At 34.2% G+C, this 16,991-nt stretch overlaps 3 protein-coding genes and 2 pseudogenes across 31 annotated transcripts; 1 reads left to right on the forward strand and 4 right to left on the reverse strand.

Annotated features, from left to right (window-relative positions):
• Positions 1-12: 12 nt before the first annotated feature.
• Positions 13-1,175, reverse strand: LOC147922920 (putative F-box protein At1g32420; annotated as a pseudogene).
• A 3,871-nt stretch (positions 1,176-5,046) lies between these two features.
• Positions 5,047-7,492, forward strand: LOC104761136 (F-box protein At5g51380-like). Its single transcript, XM_010484171.3, has 2 exons — positions 5,047-6,532; positions 7,083-7,492. The coding sequence occupies exons 1-2, from the start codon at positions 5,361-5,363 to the stop codon at positions 7,348-7,350; spliced, it is 1,440 nt and encodes a 479-aa protein (XP_010482473.1). The 5' UTR covers positions 5,047-5,360; the 3' UTR covers positions 7,351-7,492.
• A 698-nt stretch (positions 7,493-8,190) lies between these two features.
• On the reverse strand, positions 8,191-9,787 carry LOC104761137 (cell number regulator 6-like). The gene is made up of 5 exons (XM_010484172.3): positions 9,566-9,787; positions 9,383-9,490; positions 9,032-9,146; positions 8,661-8,929; positions 8,191-8,570 (listed from the first exon to the last, which is right to left on the reverse strand). Exons 1-5 carry the CDS (start codon positions 9,566-9,568, stop codon positions 8,370-8,372), a joined length of 696 nt encoding a protein of 231 aa, XP_010482474.1. The 5' UTR covers positions 9,569-9,787; the 3' UTR covers positions 8,191-8,369.
• Positions 9,788-11,401: 1,614 nt separating this feature from the next.
• On the reverse strand, positions 11,402-12,776 carry LOC104763370 (putative F-box protein At5g52620 pseudogene; annotated as a pseudogene).
• A 445-nt stretch (positions 12,777-13,221) lies between these two features.
• Positions 13,222-16,331, reverse strand: LOC104761138 (uncharacterized). Of its 29 annotated transcripts, none has more exons than XR_015588202.1 (11): positions 16,054-16,331; positions 15,792-15,920; positions 15,663-15,702; positions 15,302-15,377; positions 15,019-15,219; positions 14,620-14,829; positions 14,095-14,522; positions 13,924-13,988; positions 13,751-13,792; positions 13,540-13,590; positions 13,222-13,456 (listed from the first exon to the last, which is right to left on the reverse strand). XR_015588202.1 is itself a non-coding variant. In XM_010484173.3 (7 exons), exons 1-7 carry the CDS (start codon positions 16,094-16,096, stop codon positions 14,217-14,219), a joined length of 1,005 nt encoding a protein of 334 aa, XP_010482475.1. In that variant the 5' UTR covers positions 16,097-16,331; the 3' UTR covers positions 13,957-14,216. The 29 variants fall into 29 exon arrangements, 1 of the variants encoding a protein (XP_010482475.1); XR_015588198.1 differs by having other exon boundaries at positions 13,222-13,459; XR_015588189.1 differs by having other exon boundaries at positions 13,222-13,459; positions 13,540-13,665.
• Between the last annotated feature and the right edge of the window lie 660 nt (positions 16,332-16,991).

A 16,991-nucleotide genomic window follows, 5' to 3' on the forward strand; every position in this document is an offset into this window, starting at 1 on the left:
TAATGCAACGAATTACAAAGACGTGATATTTTCAACATGATTCGTCACAGGCCACACTGTCAAGTGATTACTAGGGCTTCTTAATCTTTCTGAAGAAATTGTAGTTTGGATTTCGACTTTTCTAGGAATACTTAGTTTCGGATCATAGTAATAAACATATGATGCATGCTTACTCCAATTTACGTTATGGACTACAACGACTTCACCGCCAGGAGGAGTGACCTTCGCAAATCTGATCCGACTTGTTAAACCTTGAAGCATGCCTAAAAATGTAAGTTTGGACCATTCTTGTTTCTCGGCATCCTCCATAACCCACATATCCACATCCTCGTTGAAGAAGGTGTTATCGCGACATATGCATGCTAACTTCCCTTGGTAGGTTATAAGAGTGGATTTTTTAAGGTGAATTGGCATGTTATAGGTTTAACATGATTAAATCTCTGGGACCTAACATCGAAACTCAACAAAACCTCACTCCGGTTCGGATTCCATATCACTGCTTTGTAATAGATTACTCCGTTGATGCAAACTGGAGTTCCAAATGGATAGTGACTTCCAATACCGCATTGTATATCCATCCACTTCTTATTGGGATCTCCCAATGTGAAAACTTGACAAGGCATATAAGGAAACATTTCCGGTGGATATGATATTTGTTTAGCTAGGCACACTACTTTGTATTGATTCTCCAAAGGGTCGTACCCGAATAAGTAGAACAACAACCTTGGGGGTGATCAGGGTAAGGAAATATCTTTCCTCGTTGTAATGTTGTATATTTTGAAATCATTATAAGGTGGTGATCTCCGAATCCCGACCAAGCCGCATGCGTATTGAAATTGAAACCTTGTTTTTTTGCCGAAGGTTCTTCCACTGATTTCCTCGTGGTGGAGTTGTTGTTCTTGGTTTGTGATTTGATGAGGTTCATGACCATACGAGAAGTCGGATGTAGTATTATATTTATATTCATGATGCCGGTTGAAAATGAAGTGAGGATAATGCGATGGTTGTTGAGTCATGATCGTGTCTATGACTATGAAGTCTTTGATAATACTTTTCCATGGCTTCGAGACGCATTGGAACCTCACGAGATACTTTGTCGGAAGTTTCATGAGTATCTCCACCTTTAAATCTAGAGGTAGACTGTTGATATTATTGCAGGATCTTTTCCTGGCCATGATCACCCCGGAGAAGCTGTGATGTATAGGAGGAGATTGTGACTTGAGTTCCTCTATGCGTCTTCTCTCTTCTTCTTCTTTTTTTTTTTTTTTTTCCTATTTGTTAACCCTAATTAACATTAACATGTAACCTATAACCTATATAATGTACACTTTATCAAAAGTTTTATATGCTAATATCATAATTTCCTTTTCTGAACGTAGATGTGATGATGATTTGCTTTCCTATTTAGTCGTAATATATATATATATATATATATATATTTTTTAAATCTATTTTCTGGTCAGAATGACTAAAAATTATTTAAAGGAGAATATAAACTTTACAAATTCCAAGTCTGAAAATTGGTTAAATTCATCTTTCTTATTGTATAAAGTAAATTATGCATTTTCTTTGGGTTTCATTCGTTTGATGTTCTCCCGGCGGAGCTTGTTCCCTTGCTAAGGTAAGATGATGTTGATGGACGTTTACGGAACTTGTTTAGTTCCATGTAATGCTTTAGTTTCAGTTTAATAATATAGGGGTTTCTCCGTTTTCTTACCAAATAAAATAAATCTATATATAATAGGAAACCCACTTTTGGGGGTCAACTTTAATCTAGCGGATGGGATTGTTTCTATTATATCATCTAACGGTTTAAAATTATTGATGATCCCAATATAGTAAAACCTCTATAAATTAATACTCTATAAATTAATAAACACTATAAATTAATAAATTTTGCTGGTCCCAAGTCGGGCCAGTGTAAAAATTAACAATATTCGATAAGATAATAAGATAATAATTTTTTCGAAATCTTCTTATAAAATATGGTCCCAATAATATCATAAATTAATAATTATGTAAATTTATATATATATATATATATATATACTGATATAATAGTGTATGTTTCTCCTAAAGCTCAATTCTATAAAACAATTGTAATGTTGTATTTTCAACCTATAATAATATCTCTAAAATATTTTATAACATGTCATACAAATAATTAAAATTTAAAGTTTTAATTTTTAGATATGCATCATTTACTATTTGATAATTTGACAGATTATTAAAATAGGAGAATTGATATTATTATTCATAGATTTGAATTTATGTGTCTCATGTGTATAAGTCAATTTGTCTATAATATTTGTAATTTATTGTAAATAGTGTTTTCTAAATATTACAAGTTCAATTCCTAAACCATAAAATTTATAACATCCGAAAGTTTAATCTTATTTTGTTGTAGTTGTTCCAATTCATAATTTTTTTTAAAATAAACAATTAAAAATATATCTATAAATTAATAATTATTAATTTACACTATAAAATAATAATAATTAATTTATAGATAAATTAATATCACTATAAATTAATAAAATGTCTTAGTCCCAACATTATTAATTTATAGAGGTTTTACTGTAGTTGCAAGTTTTTTTTTCCAACAATCGTGTTTATTTGTCGTACCCCTATCTTTTAAAAATTGCACCTATTAAACTCTTTGTTAATGATCTCAAAAGTTGCAATGTTTCGGTCCAACAATTGTGTTTCTTCGTTGCAACCCCAACTTTCCATGTTGACACCCGTTAGTTTTCACATCCTTTTGTTTTACACCTGTTTATTTATATAAAGTTGCAATGTTTTGATCCAATAATTGTGTTTCTTCGTTGTACTCCTAGCTTTCAATGGTTGCACTTGTTAGTTTTCACACTTTTTTGTTTCACACCTTTTTGTTTTCACACTCTTTGTTTTTTTTATATATATGCAGATTTTTATGGACTTTGAAAAGCGTTTTTGTTCTTTGAGTATGATTAATGATCTCACCCTTTGTTAATGATCTCAAAAGTAGCAAAGTTTCGGTCCAACAATTGTGTTTCTTCGTTGCACCTTCAGCTTTCTATGTTGGCACCCGTCAGTTTTCACACCCTTTTGTTTTATACCTCTTTGTTTATATAAAGTTGCAATGTTTTGATCCAACAATTGTGTTTCTTCGTCGTACCACTAGCTTTCAATGGTTGCACTTGTTAGTTTTCGCACCTTTTTGTTTCATACCTTTGTTTCACACTTCTTTGTTTTCACACCTTTTTGTTTTTATATATATACAGATATACAGATTTTTTATGGATTTTGAAAAGAGTTTTTATTATTTAAGTATTGTTAATGATCTCACCCTTTGTTAATGATCTCAAAAGTTTCAAAGACTCGATCCAACAATTGTGTTTCTTTGTCACACCCCCAACTTTCCATGTAGGCACTCGTTAGTTTTCATACATTTTTGTTTTACACCTCTTTGTTTATATAAAGTTGCAGTGTTTTGATCCAATAATTGTGTTTCTTCGTTGTACCCCTTGATTTCAATGTTTGTACTTGTTAGTTTTTGCATTTTTTTGTTTCACCCGTCTTTACTTTCATATTTTTGCATCTTTTCATCGTACCCCTATCTTCAAAAATCGCACCTATTAGTTTTTCACATTTTTTTTACCTTTCTATGTTTTACACCTTTATATTTTACACCTCTTTGTTTATTATATATAAATTTTTATGGAATACAAAAACAATTTTCGAATTTATTGTTTTCTGAGTATTTTTTATACTTACAAGTTAATAAATAAAATCATAGATTTATATTTTTGTATATTATAGCAAACTCACTTTTAGGGGTCCATTTAAATATAACTGATGAGATTATTTTTATTATCTCATCTAACTGTTTAGATTTGTTAATGATCTTAAAAGTTGCAATATTTTGATCCAACAATTGTGTTTCTTCGTCGTACTCCCAGCTTTCAATGTTCACATTTGTTAGTTTTCGCACATTTTTGTTTTACACCTCTTTGTTTAGATATATATATATATATATATATATATATATATATATTTTTTTTTTTTATGGACCTTGAAAAGAGTTTTTGTTATTTTACTATTGTTTAATGCCTCCAAATTTGAAAATTATGAGTATTATTTTCTTTCAATTTATTAATCAACATTAATTCACTCATCTTTGTTAAAAAAATTGGATTGTTTTCTTTATTGATTTATTCATCTAACTTTTGTTTGGTGTCGTTTTCCATCTAACTGTATTGATCATCTCTTTCAAGTATTAATTTAGGTAATTAATTGTGATTTCTAATTTTTCATAGATTTATCTTTTTAGTCAATTTGATTGGTTGCCGTTGCAGCTATGAGCTCTTTCTCCCTGATTCTCTTATTATTATTTTTTTATAAATTTTGATAGAATAATGATTTAAATTTTATTCTATGTGAATATCTTTCAAAATTGATTATCTGAGTATGATTCGGTAAACCTAGATTTATACATCTTTAACATTATTCTCTTATTGTCTCTAAGTCGATTTTTCATTTTTATATATATAACAAATATTTTATTTAACTAATATGATTAATTCATCTTAGTCATTATTTATGACTTTTATATTATACAATTAAAAAATTACCAAAAAAATTTCACTTGAAATGTGAAATTAACAATGTTAATCATTTTAACTTTTCACTTTCCGCATCCTAGTTATGATAATAACTAACTTTTAAGAAACCAAATTTATATAATATATTAGATTATTATGTTAATAACCGATTTTGAGAAACTATATTTATAATAATATTCCTTCTGCTTAATAAAGAGTGTCATTTTTATAAATTTCAAACAAATTAATAAAACATTGAATTATACATATATTTATATATATGTCTTTCTATTTAATAAGTGGTTAATAGTTTAATTAGATTTAGATTAAGGGTAAAATTAGAAAATTTGTGTTAGTTCATGTGAACATTAGATATCTAAACCCGCATATTAAGCTAATCATAATCTAATAATCAACAAACACAATTCAATGTTTTCAGGCTCCCTAGTAAACAAGTAAAGTGGGCCAAAATACACACAATTTGAGTATAGATGTGCACAACATGACAACACCATCTTTGTCTCTTCTTAGTCAAAGTCAACTCAAATCCCACCGTGATTCCCATTACCCCCAATTTTTTAATTTAGTTTTTATTTAATTTTCACTCCCCAAAAAATAAATAAATTTTCAAAACTCTCTCTCTCTCTCTCTCTCTCTCTCTTTCTCTCAAAACATCTCTTTCATTGTATCCGTTAGAACAGTTCGTAATCCGCCGCTAAATCAAAAACCCAGAGAGATAGAGAGACTAGATCCAATCCACCGTTGAAGTTGAAAACGATGTCTTTTAGGGAGAAGATGCCGACGAGTCCTAAATCGCCTCTGAGAAGGAGACGCTCGAGCTGGACCGGTCCATGGCTAAACCACCCAACGACGTCGTTCAAGCAAGCAGTCTCCGCCGTGATTCAAGCCCAATCACCGAGATCCAGGTTCAAATCCGCTGCTTCTGAATTCTCCGACGTCGATCGAACACTTTCGTTGTCAGATTCCATCATCCTCAGGATCCTCGAGAAGCTTCCTGAGTCTCAGAGCGAAGATGTCTCACTCGTGTGTAAACGGTGGTTGTATCTTCAGGGACGGCGTTTAAAGAATGTGAAGGTTTTAAATTGGGATTTTCTCATGTTTGGGAGGCTTACCTCGAGGTTTCCTAAGCTTACGAGTGTTGATTTGGTTAACGCGTGTTTGAATCCCTCGAGGAGTTCGGGGATTTTGCTTTGTCACAAGTCGATTTCGTTTCATGTATCTACGGATTCGTCGTCGGATTGGGATTTTGTTGAGGAGAATTTGTTGCATTGTGAAATGGTTGATAGAGGGGTTAGGGTATTAGGAAGAGGGAGCTGTGATTTGCTTAAACTTGTTGTGATTAATGCTACTGAAATGGGATTGCTGAGTTTAGCTGAGGACTGTTCTGATTTGCAGGAGTTAGAGTTGCATAAGTGTAGTGATAATCTCTTGCGTGGTATTGCTGCTTGTGAGAATCTGAGAGCGTTGAGATTGGTTGGAATTGTTGATGGATTGTATAGTTCTTCGGTTTCTGATATAGGTTTGACGATTTTAGCACAAGGGTGTAAGAGATTGGTGAAGCTGGAGCTTAGTGGTTGTGAAGGTAGCTTTGATGGGGTTAAAGCAATTGGGCAATGTTGTGAAGTGCTTGAGGAATTGAGTATTTGTGACCATAGAATGGATGATGGTTGGATAGCGGCGCTTTCGTATTTTGAGAGTTTGAAGACGTTGAGGATTTCGTCTTGTAGAAAGATAGATTCTAGTCCTGGACCGGAAAAGTTGCTTGGATCTTGTCCAGCTCTGGAGAGTTTGCAACTCATAAGGTGTTGTTTGAATGATAAGGAGGGGATGAGAGCCTTGTTTAAGGTGTGTGATGGAGTAACTAAGGTTAATATTCAGGATTGTTGGGGACTGGATGATGATTCTTTCAGCGTGGCTAAAGCTTTCAGGTAACTTGGCTTTAGATTACTTCTCTATAGATGTTTCCCTTCAATTATTGAGTTCATGGATTGTTATTCAAATGGTTACTTCATAGAGCATAGGCCATGGTTTTCTATTAATCCTCTTAGGTCTTTTCACATCAAGATCCCATAAATTTAACTGTGAAAAAGTAGAATGCAGCTTCTCCGAGAAAGTAACGTGTTGTTTAACTGAACTATATCATAAAAACCTAAACTTCGTATTGGTGTTGGTGTTCCACTTGATTTTGTTAGCGAGAGACATAATTCCATGCTATGTTGACTGAAGTTTTTAATATGGATGATGATAGGCATTAACTGTTTAGCTTCTCTGAGAAAGTAATGTGTTCTTTAACTGAATGGTGAAGACTGAAGAGCATTACTGGTTTTTGCTTTAATTTGTGTGCTGATAAATACAACAACTTGCACAAAACCCTGGAAAGTTTTTAGAAATAATGAACGTTCTGCTAGTTTAACTCTTAAGGTAAGTGTAAAAGTTAGGTCATTCTGTTAGGGTTCTGATCATCTTTGTATCTTGCAGGAGGGTGAGGTTTCTGTCTTTGGAAGGATGCTCAGTCCTAACAACAAGCGGTTTAGAGTCAGTAATTCTACACTGGGAAGAGCTTGAGAGCATGAGAGTAGTGTCATGCAAGAACATAAAAGACAGCGAAATATCAGCGGCACTCTCGTCTTTGTTCTCCCTTCTCAAAGAACTAACGTGGAGACCAGACACAAGGTCTCATCTCTCATCTAGTCTTGAAGGTGCCGGAATCGGAAAGAGAGGCAGCAAGTTCTTCAAGAAGAGATGATGTTATCTAATGTAAGTTCTCGCATCTCATGTACCCTGAAAACTCTTTGATATTGGGGCATCAAAATCATTACTCTGTTGTAAAATCCTATGTATTGCAATGTTCTGTTGTTATGTATAATAAAACTCTTTGTTGTCCATAATCTCAATTTCAATTTTATATTGACATGAAAAGAAAAAATTCAAACAAAAAAAATTTACAAGTAAAAAAAGAATTGTTTTAGGTTCTTCGATCTCTAGAGAAAAAAAGTTTGAGAAAGTCAAAACATTCAAAGCAAAAGAACCTTGATCGAGTTCGTCTCAAATCCTGTATAGTTCTCATAGCTTCGTTGCTTCTGTAAGCTCTCATGACCATGTCCTGTTTCACTTCCTCTTCTCTAAACATCAAATCCGCCACGTCATCTTCTCCGTAGAAGACATCTCTCCTTCCTGCTTCAACTAAACTCTTCCGTTTACGTAACCCTTCAACACTCGCCTGAAAACATGGCAGCGATGCAGAAACTCGTGTTTCCGCCGCCGGAGTTGACACAGGTAAGTCTGAATCTTTTCCGATCATCTTCTTCTGATTGATGTGGTCCTTTGTAATATCTAAAAGAAAATAAACGTAGGGCAGAGACTTGCGTACCTAATTTCGTAGTTATCGTTACTTATAAGAAAAAAAGTTTTGTTATTTTAATATGACTAGGTATTTTTTTTTATAAAAATATAAAACGTGTTACGATCTTTTAAAGATTCTTTAATGTTTCTCATATTTATCCAAAAGAAAGATAAATTTAGCAAGCTACCTAGAGGAAAAATTCATAACTAGTAGAATAATTCAAATTACATAATTAATTACTCATTAAAAAAAAAATCTTAATTTTAAGATAAGAATAAATCATTAATTATACATTGGAAAAGAAAAACAGAATCCATCTATGTGAGTTTGAAACAAACCAAATCAGTTTTACATAAAAAGATTTAGAGATGATGAGGTTGACACAAAACAAAAACCTTGAATCTTGGTTGAAACATTGAGGACTACAATGGCCTCATCTCAAGATCAGAGCTATGGTGTGAGACCGGGACAGAGGCACTCATCTCTTGAACTGGTGGCGGGTTAATAACAGTCATGGGCATCACAAAGTTATCCGAAAGACGGTTCTTCATCTCACGGTGCTCTTGACAAATCGCACAAAAGTGAAGGCAACAATGCACCATACATGGATCACAAGGAGAGTTCTGTTTCCATCAATCAAACAAAAACACACATTTTTCAGATTCTTTATCGATTATTAGATGTTACGAAAGAAGCTTTTGATTTTATTATACCTTGAGATGATATTTCCTCTGTAGATTTTGACGGACGTTTCCAGTGTAGATACCACACATCCACCAAACAAACAACAAGCCTTCACATATAAGAAAAGAGGTATGCGGATCTATACCGGGAACACAAGCAACAATGGACGCAGCAGTAAGACCTCCTTCAACTACAATGGAATGGCAAATACATGCTTTGGTACACGAGGTTTCCTCATCACTCAGAGTCTCATAGACACGTCCAAAGAGAACACTTGGGCAAATTAGTCCCTGCCAAACTGTAAAAGAGTGTGTTCAAGACATGGGAAGTGGACTAAAAACTAAGCTCCTAGTTGTAGTAAAGATGAATAAAAAAATGACAGATCTGTGAAAACTCTTACAACTAGTCATGTCCTCAGTACAGCCGAAGATTCCGGTAGTCCAAGGCTCATCAGCAGGAGCTTCAAAATTCTCAGGTAAAGGTTGGCCACACTCGTTACATTTGTGAACAGCTAGCTACGGACATGTTTCAACACACACACACACACACACAGAATCAGAGCACAGATCCATACAGATCAAATTGTCAAAATCTAGAACTGAACACTAATCGAGCCTGCCTTAGTCAAAACTGACACAACACATAGAATCAAATTGATCATACGAAGAACACAAGTCAAGGATCTCTTGTGAAAATCACTAACATTATCGGTTAAAAATCAGAATCAGTAGTAGAGTAGTGGGCATATTACATGAGAAACCTCAATGGGTTGATTGAGTTCGCCGGGATTAATCTCATCGACGGGAGCTTGCTCCTTTGTTAACTTAACGTACCTCGACGGTGCTCCTCCGTCCGACATCTGAAACCAAAATTAAGATCAACCCAAAATCGAATTGAAAAAGAGAGATAAGAAAAAAGGGATCTTGATTCGAACCATGTGAAGGATTTGGAGAAGAAACCGAAGAGTGATGATCTCAAAGGTTCCGTCTTGTTCCTCTGTAATTAAAGAGAAGAGGGATGTTTCTGAGGCTTTGTTAACCAAACTGTTATTCAAAAGACTAATTTGGTCTTCTTCTCTTCCGTTGACTCACCATAAACTAGTTACCAAAAAAACTAGTAACGCATTCAAACAGGTACATTTTAGAATAAAAAATGTAAAAGTTAGGAAATTAGATTTTTTTAGATTTATATAAAAACTTAGGAAATTATTAAGGGTAAACATTGAATATGAAATTATATATATATATATATATATATAATCTCTATAATAAATTCTCTACTATACTATCTACATAAATCAAACACAATTAACTTTTTTTTAATAATAATTATAAAAAACCTAAGATGTCCAAATAGAGTTTCATAATTAATACTTCCTCCTTTTCACAATGTAGTATGTTTTAGAGAAATTTTTTTGTTTCATAATATAGAATGTTTTTCAAGTTTCTATGCAAGTTTTAAATTTAATTAATATTTTATACTATGCAGTATTGTTTCTGATTGGTTGAACTTGTTCAAAATAAACATTTTTTAATCTTTGTGTTTTAGTTAAAAAAAAATCATTTTATATTTTGAAACTGAAAGAGTATTATAGATATTTATAAATCTTTTGTTAAAATTTAAATATTATGATTCTTCTATAATCTTTGTTTACTATTTTTTTTATTAATTGTATTGGATCATCATAGAATACATAAAATTAATATAATTATAGATTTTTTTTTGCAGTAGTCGTGATCTGAATTTTGAAAATGGATATGTATTACTCAATCAATGAAGAAAATTTGTTTGTTTATCTTCCCACGTCATTTAAAATTAGTAGACAATTGTTCAAAGTCATATTACAGATAAAACCAAAATAAATCTAAATCTGAGTTAGCATTGAAAGTTAATTTAGCAATCATCCAAATTTGAAAGTTTGTATCTAGTTTAAGTTGGATCTTTAGCCCAACCATTCAACTATATCATATAAAAATAAAAATTCTGAACATTTATAATAGAAAATGTTTAAAAATGTCACATGCGAGAATTATATAGTGGGAAAATTTTGGATCAATATTAATATGAATTTAAAATATCCTAACTCGCTACACCATAGATAAATCATCATTTCACTATAGCACCTTGTATAACAAAGTGTTTAAATATTTCGTTAACTAACATTTAATCTCGAAAAAAATATTAAGCTCTGGAGTCACTTGATCACATGCATGCATGTATTTGCATTTTCGGTCTACGGAGCTTTCCTCTAATCCCATACGCGAAGAAGCTCAGTTGGATTTTATACTTAAGCAGGCTTAACCGACTTAGACAACTAGTTTCAAAGTGATAGGATGCGGTAGTTACTAGGCTACTAGCTAAGCTCCAAAGAGAGAACTATGAGTAGGATAAATAAGTACGAGTACTACAAACTTTGCTTAAATTGTGGTGGCCGGTCATATGTAATACTTATGTTTGTCAACCACGTAACCTGAAATAGCTTAGAACGATAAAGAATCAGACACACTAATTATTAGTATCATGCAAGAAATTAGAACCCGTAAACAGCATTAACTGAATTAAGATATAGCTAGGATCTTTCATGAATGATTAATTGCAACTCAAACATTTAGTTTTAGCAGGAGTTTTTTTCTCTGTGGTATCAAAACAGCAACTCAAGCAAATAATTTTGTTTAAGTAGACGAAGAATGCCGAGAGACAAGAATCTTTCTATAGATGTCTTAAAAAAAAAAACATTATAAAAACGCAATATCATTACGAATTAAGGATGTTTTATAAAAACGCAACTAATATAAAATATTATCTTGATATCATGTAAGTAACATCGAGATTGATAAAACCTGGAAAAAAAAAATAATAATAAGCCAACAAAATGATGGACTCACTCACCTGTAGACGGAAGGTCACATTTACAGGCAGGCGAAAATGGCTAGACTCTGTGTTATATAAACCTGTAATCTTCTGCATAGTCTACAAAGGTGTAAACTATACTATTAATTTCAGGCGCTACTAAACCTTGGATTACAACTTGTTCCAGAGTGTTTCTTTCGGGATTGAAGTAGAACACAAAGAAGGGTTTAATATATGGATAGTCCAGGGACAGAATAACTTCACCATAAGCAGTCACTCCAACAACGGACATACGACCTTCAAAGCCAAATTCTCGAGCAAATGGTATTCACGATGCAGCCATTCCTGTTTCTGGACATCCTCAAGAATCCACAACCGCAACCGGATTCTAGTAAATTGTTGACCGTAGTTCCTGATTCGGACCAAACTGGTCACGCCTAATTTACCCTTGTAATTAATCAGTTTTCTGCTGCGAGAAGAACAACTGAATATGCTCTCGGTAGTAGAGTCTTCATCAAGAAACCTAAGCTTCTCAGACCTAACATCAAAACAAGCTATTTTCTCAATGTTTTGGTAGCCAGCAGCTAGGTAATACAAAACCCCATTAATGCATATCCCTCCTCGACTTTTAGGATAATGGTTCACTCGAAGTTGGACCTTCCTCCATGACATTCTTCCAGTTCCTAATGTCAGGATATATCCCTCTCCATGACGATTTTTGGTTACGGCCAGTACCTTGAACTGTTTGCTAATCGGATCATACCCTAAAAGGCTTCTCGAATGGTTCTTCCTTTTCATTTGAGGTAATCTCGCGTACTGTCCTGTGCTAGGGTTACATATCACCGGCAAATCATCTCTCTCATCCTCTGAGATTTGCATTCTAGGGAAATATAGTAAGCTAGAAACAGGGTCAGACACTTCCTTTTCGTCAATGTATGCAATTGGTAACTGCATATGAAAATCGGCTGCTACTATAAGAGAAGGATCGTTCTTATCTAGATTGTGAGGCTGAGGCGATGAGTACAACCACAAGTTACGGGAATCTTCTCGGACTGCGAATAAGAGACGTGGCCGACTCGAAGACTTAGTCAAGAACAACTCGGTGAAATCTGGACGGCTAAGTATGGACGCGCAGAACTTGGATGCGAGACCAAACCTAGCGATGGACTTGGCAGATGATCTCGATAGTATCTCGAGAATGATGTCAATCGGGATTGGATCGGAGTCGTCTTCCATATCCATTAAATTTCAAAGATTGTGTGTTATTATTGATTGACCTACCGTAGGATCTAGTTTAGGGGTTTAAGAGCAATCTCTCTTGGGCAGAGTTAAAAAGGGGTGGGCAAAAAACCATAACTCGAAAAACCGAAATAAATGATTTGGTTTGGTCATTGTTTAGTCTAAAAAAATTATTTGGTTTCAGGTTGCCTACGTAAAAGTTATTAAAGTGAGACCATATATGAATGAAGGAAGCGGCGGATAGGCTGTTTGTTTCTATGATAACCAAACTTGGGCTATAAAAACGTGATTTTTAAAAAATCTGATCCCGACTGAATCGTCTAATATTACATAGATTTTGTGTCTTTTACATGGATTTATCACGTTCTGTTATTTTCTTTCACTGTTGGACTTAATCTAAGATTGGTAGTAGACAAAAGTCGTTCATCACACATTTACATTTACAGTCTTACGAGTTTGCTTACCAAATATGAGAAAGCTTTGTGTAGCTGCAAAACCAAGAACCCCCAAAACAAGGTATTCATTCACAAACAAGCTGAGGTTTTTATTTGAATCAAAGACAGAAATCAGAAAAGGAAAAAGACATTTGTAATGTTTATATGAAAAGGTTTATCCAGGTTTTACACAAAGGCCAACTAGCTTTGAGATAGGCCAAAACCATCAACACAGACCTTGTTCTTGGGACCTCAACACAAACCATCGATACTGTTCTTGCTCCCACCAGAGAATTCCTTACCTACTGTTTTATTATAACCATCCACCACTTGAATTTGGAAAAGATTTATCAAAAAGTTCATAAACAGCTGTGTGGGAGTTTACCCGATAGCCGATACAAATCAAAATATCAAGCCGACCCATCCAATGTGTTTCCTGGGTTCGCAGAGATTCCTTTATTGAAAGCTTTTTTTTTGCAACCAAATGTTCCAAGAAATGTAACAATTATACCTAACCCCAAAGCCAAAGATTATTCAAACTCAAAACTGAAACCAACTTCTAGTAAAAGGATGACTTCTAGTCATATATTTGTTACCTCAAATAGTATCTGTGTCATTCAAGCCCAATATTCCCTATTCTGTAGTCTTTTCAATCAGAAAAGTATATCAAACTAGAAATGGGTACCAACCGACGAAATAAAAAGAGGCTATAGCATCCCAAACGTTGTGAAATACAATGAAAATGTAAAGGTTATATGGTTATACCTACCTCAACGCTTTTGACCTCTTAACAAATAACCGATGAAGGGGTAAGGTCTCAAACTCTTAGAATAGCTGTGAACCGGGTAGAAAGACAATTTTTATCCATAAATTTTTAAACAAGGAAGTTCCAAAACAAAACACATGCTCATGAAACTAAGGGGGATGTCACAATGTCTACCTCATTAATTGCAAAGTTCCTTGGCCCCAAGACATAGCGACAACACATTTATCTCAAACTAGTGGTGGCAAATGGGATTTTCTACACCCTTCTGTGGCTAGACCTTCCATGAGGGTCTCCAACTAGTACTGGCGAATGGGGCTTCTTGACACTCTTCTGTGACCAGACCTTCCATGAGGAGATCGTGACCTGCTTCGATCACGACCCTCTCTCCCACTTCTCGATCTCCTGTCATAAGGCTTTCTATGATCCCTACCACGGTCTCTGTGTCTATCACCATCTCTGTCCCGATCCCGATCACGGTATCTATCTCTATCACTAGACCCACTCCTCTTACTCTCGCTTTCCTTTTCCCTTGATTTCCTCTTATCATCTACTTCTTTTCCTCTGACTAGCTTTTCTTCTTCCTTTCCTTTATCTTTAGCAGCCTGGAAAAGAAAAGAAAGAAAAAAAAGTATCACTATCTCCATCTTCCAAAAAGCAGCTTAAATGAGACAAGACTCCAGTATTAATTTAGAGACTTACTTTTTGTTCAGCAAGAAACTCCCGGACCAAGCCATAGCCAACATGTTGTTTTCCAGTGACATGAGACTGCGTCCTTTCTACAGCATCATTAGCCACAAGGAATGATCCACAAACCTCACACAGTGCCATCTTCTTCTCTTGTGCCATAGCAAGTACCTTATCAGTTGGTCGTTGTAACAAGACTGTCTTCTCAGCATTAAGCGCTTCCACCTACAAAAGTTATTGAAAGTTAAGCACTCAGTACACTAAATTTTTAATCATATTTAGGTGCCACTAAGGGTGTAACTGAAACAGGGAGGAATCAAGTCATATTCCACGATTTAGTATGACTAGTCAAAACTTGGAAACTCATTTTCTAGAGCTTCTTTAGAACTCAACAGCATGGTAAACAAATAGTACCTTTCTCATTAGCGCTTCAGCTTCATCCACTTTGCCCTCTTCACCAAGTGCTTCCACTTGTTCCAAAAGGTTCTTAACTTTTTCCTCCAAAACAGACAATTGTTCAGCTTTTTCTGCAGATAGAGACGGTGGTGGAGGCGGCTCAACCTCTTGTGCAAGGCGTTCACGTCCACGCCTGACCTTCCTATCAAGATCATTCACCTGTAACCAATTCCAATCTTAGTGTACAGAAGACTCGATTCTCACGAAAAAAAAACTAATAGAAATGACAAGCATTACATACCAACTTCTCGCAAAACTGTGCAAGCTCAGCCTCGAATTTAGGCACATAGGAATCATGCCTTGGAGAGTTTTCGAAGCTGAAACAGAAGAAGAAACAAAAAAAATCAAAACTTTTTGATATAAATGCGTAAAACTGCGCTCTGAGGTAGGCCTAATTGTAACCTCTACGTATAACATTGATGGACATATATATATATATATATGCAAGATAGCCACACATGCTTTTAGAAGTAGAGCACTACAGTAAATGGTCTATTTGAGCAATTGCTTATTCAAATGTAGGTATATTAATGTCACACGAATCGATACAGATTTGTAATTAATCAGAATCAAACATAACGAAGATCTCAATGGAGCCTCACCTCTCTTTCAACTTTGGATCATGAATTCTCGAGCACGCTCCTGAAAGAGAAACAGAGACAAACAATGAAGCTAAGAATCTAACATGAAGAAAAAGCATATCATACAAATTTACAAATAGTGTGACTAACCAAGATCGCTTCGAGTGTTAACGAAGAGGTCATGAGGACAAAATCGAACCATATAGAATGCACAGACCTCTCTATCGTCCCACTTAACCTCCTTGAACCCTCTTCTCTCTTCGTCTGTCAGATTACGAGCTGCAAACATTAAAAAAAAAAAAATCACCAAATTATTCACATGGAAACCATAGATTAAAAGCTTTGGAGAGCTCAATTTCGGGGATAAAAAACTGAAACTAGATTTTTTTTTGCTCTTGGATGATTCATTCACCTGCTCCCATAAGTTCGTCTAACAGAGCTCGCTGAGCATCCATGGTGGGATACGAAGAAATCGAACTGAATCAAATTGAAGAGAGAACAGGCAATTGGCAGAATCCAATTTGGAGGATGATGGAGGAGGAGGAGGAGGAGTGATGATTAGGGTTTCGTTCGCCACGAAGAAAAAGGGCGTCTATCGTCGTATACTGTATTATATAATAATTAGTTCATATATATTTTTGCATCAAACAATCTTATTCTATAAATATTGGTTCTCAAGTGTGTCAATTTGATTGATTTGAAATTTTGACATGGGTAAGTATAAACTTTTTACTTTCATAAATTAAAAAAAAAACTAATTATTAGAAAACTAAAATTATATACAATTTTTAAAATATAAAAATAATTTTACGACGTATATAAAAATATAATAACTCTAACATTAAATTACTAATTCTGTCATTTAGAATCAATAATTGACTTTATAATTGATTTAAATATGATATTATATTAATTAATTGTATGAACATCTATTTTTATATAAACAACTAAATTGTGTCTTAAAAAGTCGGATAAATGGCTGGTCAGCAAAGTTGCTATCAAAAGGAGAAAGAGGCGATGATTAAATCGGTAGCAACCGCTGTTTAGACGTTTGTGATGTCTTGTTTTCGCATACCAAAAAAAATCACATCCAAATTTAGTAGTACAGTAGCGAATTACTAGTGGAGTACAAATTGTCGACAATGGATATGCATTGATTAGCTTGTGAGAAATTATGTTCAAGTAAATAGTTGGGCGGATTGAGTCTTAGGAATGTCAATAATTTTAATTCGGCTTTGTTAGCTAAACAGTTATGCTAATTGAGGTTCCAAACTCAGAGTTTCTTTTTTTATTTTTAAACTGTTCGCAAGAGTTTGAATAACCCCCTTCATCGGTCATTTGAATAACCCT

This window comes from Camelina sativa, chromosome 18 (assembly GCF_030686135.1).
Source record: "Camelina sativa cultivar CO46 ecotype springtype chromosome 18, ASM3068613v1".
Taxonomy (NCBI): domain Eukaryota; kingdom Viridiplantae; phylum Streptophyta; class Magnoliopsida; order Brassicales; family Brassicaceae; genus Camelina; species Camelina sativa.